An 8,044-nucleotide genomic window follows, 5' to 3' on the forward strand; every position below is an offset into this window, starting at 1 on the left:
ATATATATATATATATATATATATATATATATATATATATATATATATATATATATATATATATATGTATATATATATATATATATATATATATATATATATATATATATATATATATATATATATATATATATATATATATATATATGTATATATATATATATATATATATATATATATATATATATATATATATATATATATATATATATATATATTCACAACAGTGTGAATGGAAGTGTTGTTCTGCTAGGTGACTTAAGGGCAGTTTGTGGCCAGCTCCAAGAAGCAGTACCAGGAACTCTTGTTGCCTCACACTCACCTTGGTGGTCTCAACTTCAAGAGAAAGTGCAAAACAACAAAAGCATTAGTACTAAAATGGCCCAGGATATTTCAGAACCTTTGAACTACTACGCAGCACTTCATCACCTGTACCAGCTGTTACCACATAATTGTATTATCGTCAGTGAAGGAGCCAATACCATGGACACTGGACGGACTATTTTGCTCAACAAATTTCCACGCTACAGACTGGATGCAGGTATTTTTGGTACAATGGGTGTTAGTCTTGGTTATGCCATTGCAGCAGCCTTATGGGCACAAGACCATGCTCCAGGCAAGCGAATCATATGTGTTGAAGAAGATTCTGCTTTTCGTTTTAGTGGTATGGAAATGGAAACAATTTACCGCTACAAACTACCCATCATAGTAATCATTGTAAACAATAATGGCATTTACAGTGGTTTGGACAAGGAATTGTTCAATGAAATAAGAGATGGAATGGATGCTGCTATTGCAACTCCACCAACATCACTTCTGCCAACTGTACGCTATGAATGCATGGCTTCAATGTTCAGTGAAACTGGTTTCTTCTGTAAGTCTATCCCTGAACTGCAAGAGGCAGTTAGTCAGGCTCTTGAAGAAGAAAACAAGCCTTCACTTATTAATGTGATGATCAACCCTGGAGCTCAACGTAAAGTTCAAGACTTTGACTGGCTGACACGCTCCAAACTTTAAGTCAGAAGAATATGATGCATTTGCATTTCAAAATATCAACAACATGTGAATGAATAATTGTTTTGTATTTTTCCTTGTGTTCACAAACAAGGATTGACTGAATCCTTATTGGTTTTATACATTACTTTTTGGCTTTTGTGGGAAGGCAGCACATTTATTTTAACAAAATTTCATAACATTATATTGTAAAGTATTATTAGGGATTTATCCCTGTGGATAGGGGAGAAAGAATACTTCCCATGTATCCCTTGCATGTCGTAGAAGGCGACTAAAAGGGGAGGGAGCGGGTGGCTGGAAATCCTCCCCTCTCATTTTTTTTAATTTTCCAAAAGAAGGAACAGAGAAGGGGGCCAGGTGAGGATATTCCCTTAAAGGTTCAGTCCTCTGTTCTCAACGCTACCTCGCTAACGCGGGAAATGGCGAATAGTTTGAAAGAAAGAAAAAGAATATATATATATATATATATATATATATATATATATATATATATATATATATATATATATATATATATATATATTTTTTTTTTATACTATTCGCCATTTCCCGCGATAGCGAGGTAACGTTAAGAACAGAGGACTGGGCCTTTGAGGGAATATCCTCACCTGGCCCCCTTCTCTGTTCCTTCTTTTGGAAAATTAGAAAAAAACGAGAGGGGAGGATTTCCAGCCCCCCGCTACCTTCCCTTTTAGTCGCCTTCTACGACACGCAGGGAGTACGTGGGAAGTATTCTTTCTCCCCTGTCCCCAGGGATAATATATATATATATATATATATATATATATATATATATATATATATATATATATATATATATATATATATATATATATATATATATATATATATATATATATATATATATATATATAATATATATATATATATAATATATATATATAATATATATATATATATAATATATATATATATATATATATATATATATATATATATATATATATATATATATATATATATATATATATATATATATATATATATATATATATATATATATATATATATATGTATATATATATATATATATATATATATATATATATATATATATATATATATATATATATATATATATATATATATATATATATATATATATATATATATTTATATTTTTTTTTGCTTTGTCGCTGTCCCGCGTTGTCCCGCGTTTGCGATGTAGCGCAAGGAAACAGACGAAAGAAATGGCCCAACCCACCCTCATACACATATATACACATACGTCCACACACGCAAATATACATACCTACACAGCTTTCCATGGTTTACGCCAGACGCTTCACATGCCTTGATTCAATCCACTGACAGCACGTCAACCCTGGTATACCACATCACTCCAATTCACTATATTCCTTGCCCTCCTTTCACCCTCCAGTATGTTCAGGCCCCGATCAAACAAAATCTTTTTCACTCCATCTTTCCACCTCCAATTTGGTCTCAATCTTCTCCTCGTTCCCTCCACCTCCGACACATATATCCTCTTGGTCAATCTTTCCTCACTCATTCTCTCCATGTGCCCAAACCATTTCAAAATACCCTCTTCTGCTCTCTCAACCACGCTCTTTTTATTTCCACACATCTCTCTTACCCTTACGTTACTTACTCGATCAAACCACCTCACATCACATATTGTCCTCAAACATCTTATTTCCAGCACATCCATCCTCCTGCGCACAACTCTATCCATAGCCCACGCCTCGCAACCATACAACATTGTTGGAACCACTATTCCTTCAAACATACCCATTTTTGCTTTCCGATATAATGTTCTCGACTTCCACACATTCTTCAAGGCTCCCAGAATTCTCGCCCCCTCCCCCACCCTATGATTCACTTCCGCTTCCATGGTTCCATCCGCTGCCAGATCCACTCCCAGATCTCTAAAACACTTCACTTCCTCCAGTTTTTCTCCATTCAAACTCACCTCCCAATTGACTTGACCCTCAACCCTACTGTACCTAATAACCTTGCTCTTATTCACATTTACTCTTAACTTTCTTCTTTCACACACTTTACCAAACTCAGTCACCAGCTTCTGCAGTTTCTCACATAAATCAGCCATCAGCGCTGTATCATCAGCGAACAGCAACTGACTCACTTCCCAAGCTCTCTCATCCCCAACAGACTTCATACTTGCCCCTCTTTCCAAAACTCTTGCATTCACCTCCCTAACAACCACATCCATAAACAAATTAAACAACCATGGAGACATCACACACCCCTGTCGCAAACCTACATTCACTGAGAACCAATCACTTTCCTCTCTCCCTACACGTACACATGCCTTACATCCTCGATAAAAACTTTTCACTGCTTCTAACAACTTGCCTCCCACACCATATATTCTTAATACCTTCCACAGAGCATTTCTATCAACTCTATCATATGCCTTCTCCAGATCCATGAATGTTACATACAAATCCATTTGCTTTTCTAAGTATTTCTCACATACATTCTTCAAAGCAAACACCTGATCCACACATCCTCTACCACTTCTGAAACCACACTGCTCTTCCCCAATCTGATGCTCTGTACATGCCTTCACCCTCTCAATCAATACCCTCCCATATAATTTACCAGGAATACTCAACAAGCTTATACCTCTGTAATTTGAGCACTCACTCTTATCCCCTTTGCCTTTGTACAATGGCACTATGCACGCATTCCGCCAATCCTCAGGCACCTCACCATGAGTCATACATACATTAAATAACCTTACCAACCAGTCAACAATACAGTCACCCCCTTTTATAATAAATTCCACTGCAATACCATCCAAACCCGCTGCCTTGCCGGCTTTCATCTTCCGCAAAGCTTTTACTACCTCTTCTCTGTTTACCAAATCATTTTCCCTAACCCTCTCACTTTGCACACCACCTCGACCAAAACACCCTATATCTTCCACTCTATCATCAAACACATTCAACAAACCTTCAAAATACTCACTCATCTCCTTCTCACATCACCACTACTTGTTATCACCTCCCCAATTGCGCCCTTCACTGAAGTTCCCATTTGCTCCCTTGTCTTACGCACTTTATTTACCTCCTTCCAGAACATCTTTTATTCTCCCTAAAATTTAATGATACTCTCTCACCCCAACTCTCATTTGCCCTTTTTTTCACCTCTTGCACCTTTCTCTTGACCTCCTGTCTCTTTCTTTTATACATCTCCCACTCAATTGCATTTTTTCCCTGCAAAAATCGTCCAAATGCCTCTCTCTTCTCTTTCACTAATACTCTTACTTCTTCATCCCACCACTCACTACCCTTTCTAATCAACCCACCTCCCACTCTTCTCATGCCACAAGCATCTTTTGCGCAATCCATCACTGATTCCCTAAATACATCCCATTCCTCCTCCACTCCCCTTACTTCCATTGTTCTCACCTTTTTCCATTCTGTACTCAGTCTCTCCTGGTACTTCCTGACACAAGTCTCCTTCCCAAGCTCACTTACTCTCACCACCCTCTTCACCCCAACATTCACTCTTCTTTTCTGAAAACCCATACAAATCTTCACCTTAGCCTCCACAAGATAATGATCAGACATCCCTCCAGTTGCACCTCTCAGCACATTAACATCCAAAAGTCTCTCTTTCGCGCGCCTGTCAATTAACACGTAATCCAATAACGCTCTCTAGCCATCCCTCCTACTTACATACGTATACTTATGTATATCTCGCTTTTTAAACCAGGTATTCCCAATCATCAGTCCTTTTTCAGCACATAAATCTACAAGCTCTTCACCATTTCCATTTACATCACTGAACACCCCATGTATACCAATTATTCCCTCAACTGCCACATTACTCACCTTTGCATTCAAATCACCCATCACTATAACCCGGTCTCGTGCATCAAAAGCACTAACACACTCATTCAGCTGCTCCCAAAACACTTGCCTCTTATGATCTTTCTTCTCATGGCCAGGTGCATATGCACCAATAATCACCCATCTCTCTCCATCATCTTTCAGTTTTACCCATATTAATCGAGAATTTACTTTCTTACATTCTATCACATGATCCCACAACTCCTGTTTCAGGAGTACTGCTACTCCTTCCCTTGCTCTTGTCCTCTCACTAACCCCTCACTTTACTCCCAAGACATTCCCAAACCACTCTTCCCCTTTACCCTTGAGCTTCGTTTCACTCAGAGCCAAAACATCCAGGTTCCTTTCCTCAAACATACTACCTATCTCTCCTTTTTTCACATCTTGGTTACATCCACACACATTTAGGCACCCCAATCTGAGCCTTCGAGGAGGATGAGCACTCCCCGCGTGACTCCTTCTTCTGTTTCCCATTTTTAGAAAGTTAAAAAAGTACAAGGAGGGGAGGATTTCTGGCCCCCCGCTCCCGTCCCCTCTAGTCGCTTTCTACGACACGCGAGAAATGCGTGGGAAGTATTCTTTCACCCCTATCCCCAGGGATGATATACGTATATATATACACATACACACACATACACACACACACACGCACATATACACACACACACACATACATATATATGCATATGAAAAATGTGTGCCACCAACTACCTGCCACCGCCACCAACCTGCTCCTGCCAACAGCTCATCAGTGAAACCTCACTAGCACCAACACCTGCCACCGTTGGCCTGTTCCTGCCAACACGTCATCAGTGACCCATTAGTCATGAGCGATACCAGTTTGCATCAGCCTTCACTCCTGCCTGCAGTAGCATGCTTTCCGACATGTTTCATGAGCTCCTCTTCGCCAACGGAACTACCTTGGCCCACCAGTGATGCTACTACTTTTGTGAATCAAGAACCAGTGCAACACAAACCTCGCCAGGTGGTAGAGTGTCCCGCAGTGTATCGAGACAGACTTCCCCAGAACTTTTTTTTAAAAGTGAAGTAAATGTTTATAGTTGTGTTACTGGAGTGATAGTTTTCATACATGGTGCTTTGACAAGAAAATAGTGAAATTGGAAAAAATGTAGCTTAGACATTTGAAGCTTATTGATACAGTGGTTAAATTGATGAGAACTACTATTGACGTTTGTGTAAATAAATTGAACATTTCCTTTTTCCATAGCCAGAGGTTGAACCATTATGTGACATTCATTTTTTCATTTCATTTCAAGCTGGAAGTTTCATATATATATATATATATATATATATATATATATATATATATATATATATATATATATATATATATTTTTTTTTCTTTCATACTATTCGCCATTTCCCGCGTTAGCAAGGTAGCGTTAAGAACAGAGGACTGGGCCTCTGAGGGAATATCCTCACCTGGCCTCGTTCTCTGTTCCTTCTTTTGGAAAATCAAAAAAAAATGAGAGGGGAGGATTTCCAGCCCCCCGCTCCCTCCCCTTTTAGTCGCCTTCTACGACACGCAGGGAATACGTGGGAAGTATTCTTTCTCCCCTATCCCCAGGGATAATATAAATATATATATATATATATATATATATATATATATATATATATATATATATATATATATATATATATATATATATATATATATATATATACATATATATCCAGAGGAAGGAGAGTGAAATTGAAATACATTTCGCTGATAAAGAAAGGGTTATAAGGGATTATAAGGATCAGTGACAAAATTAGAATTAGTAAAACATAAGAAAAAGGAAAAGACCTAGATAAGAAAAAACTAAATCTCAAGAAAGTGGAGTGCAACGAAAAAAAAAGACTATTGCTAATAAAAAAAGGATTATGAGAGATTATAAGGATGAGTGATAAAATTAGGAAGAATGAATACAACATAGGAAGGGAGTTCAGAGAATGCAACCAGCTACCACAGGAGACGGCTGGCGAGAAAGACTAGAGTAGAAAGAAGAGGCGTGTGGGTTGCTGTCTTCTGACTGCTGCTGTACGACACAGACCCCTGTGAGCCGAACAGGTGGCTATAGTTGTGGGGTAACTCAACAGAGAGGGTCGTCTCGCTGCTCAGCCAGTACATTTCGGGGATGGACGCCACACACTTCACTTGCAGACCGTCCAGCTGCACCATGGTCAGCCGCAGGGGAAACTGCAGGCTCTTTACGGCCGTCTCCAACCCCGACGTCTCGTTCACAAACACCAGCTCCCGACTGTCCCAAGTAGGGTCAACAGACTCGTCGTTGATGTAGAAGGTGAGGTTTGGGGCAGGCCTGGCGCCGTGGGACGTACAGTTGACGGTGATCAGCTGCTGAAGCCTGTAGGGTCCAACTCCATCTTCGATAATCCTTGGCTGCTCGTCTGGCAAATCTACGACAATCAAGAGGGCACTGTCTGAGGAGGTTTTGAACACAGGGGCTTCCCCAGACACCTCGCATCGGTAGTTGCCCCCGGCCGCCTCCGTCAAGTTGTGTATAAGGACGCGTCCGCGGTGCGACTGCTGGGGGTCCACATCGAAGTAAGGTACCGGGAAAATCCTGACCGAGGGTGTCTCGAGGGGCGTCCAGCGGTAGAACTCGTATATGCCGAAGTACCATTTGAGCGAGTAGACGTGGTCCCCTTCGTCCGCCCACTCACACACCAGCCACCCGCCCTCGCCTACTGCCAGGGACGCAGGTACCTCCAACCTGGTGATCCTGATGGCCAACGACACTCCTTGGATGATGAGAAGACGGAGAATGACGGCAGTAAATGAGGGTGTGGACGTCATGCTGCTGAGCTGGGAGTCAACGTGCGCCTGTATTCTGGTGTTTCCAACACTTGTTGATTCACTGCGACCCGGCCGATTCCCAGCTCTTGAGAGATTTTCACTAATTGACCATTGCTCACTTTATATATATATATATATATATATATATATATACATATATATATATACATATATATATATATATTTATATATATATATACATATATATATATATATATATATATATATATATATATATATATATATATATATATATATATATATATATATATATATATTTTTTTTTTTTTTTTTTTTGCTTTGTCGCTGTCTCCCGCGTTTGCGAGGTAGCGCAAGGAAACAGACG

At 39.3% G+C, this 8,044-nt stretch overlaps 1 protein-coding gene and 1 pseudogene across 1 annotated transcript; one reads left to right on the forward strand and one right to left on the reverse strand.

Moving 5' to 3' along the window:
• Window positions 1-378: 378 nt before the first annotated feature.
• Window positions 379-1,017, forward strand: LOC139755689 (2-hydroxyacyl-CoA lyase 1 pseudogene; annotated as a pseudogene).
• A 5,776-nt stretch (window positions 1,018-6,793) lies between these two features.
• On the reverse strand, window positions 6,794-7,817 carry LOC139755281 (uncharacterized). The gene has a single exon (XM_071673398.1). The coding sequence runs from the start codon at window positions 7,696-7,698 to the stop codon at window positions 6,844-6,846; it is 855 nt and encodes a 284-aa protein (XP_071529499.1). The 5' UTR covers window positions 7,699-7,817; the 3' UTR covers window positions 6,794-6,843.
• Between the last annotated feature and the right edge of the window lie 227 nt (window positions 7,818-8,044).

Source organism: Panulirus ornatus, chromosome 19 (assembly GCF_036320965.1).
Source record: "Panulirus ornatus isolate Po-2019 chromosome 19, ASM3632096v1, whole genome shotgun sequence".
Lineage (NCBI taxonomy): Eukaryota > Metazoa > Arthropoda > Malacostraca > Decapoda > Palinuridae > Panulirus > Panulirus ornatus.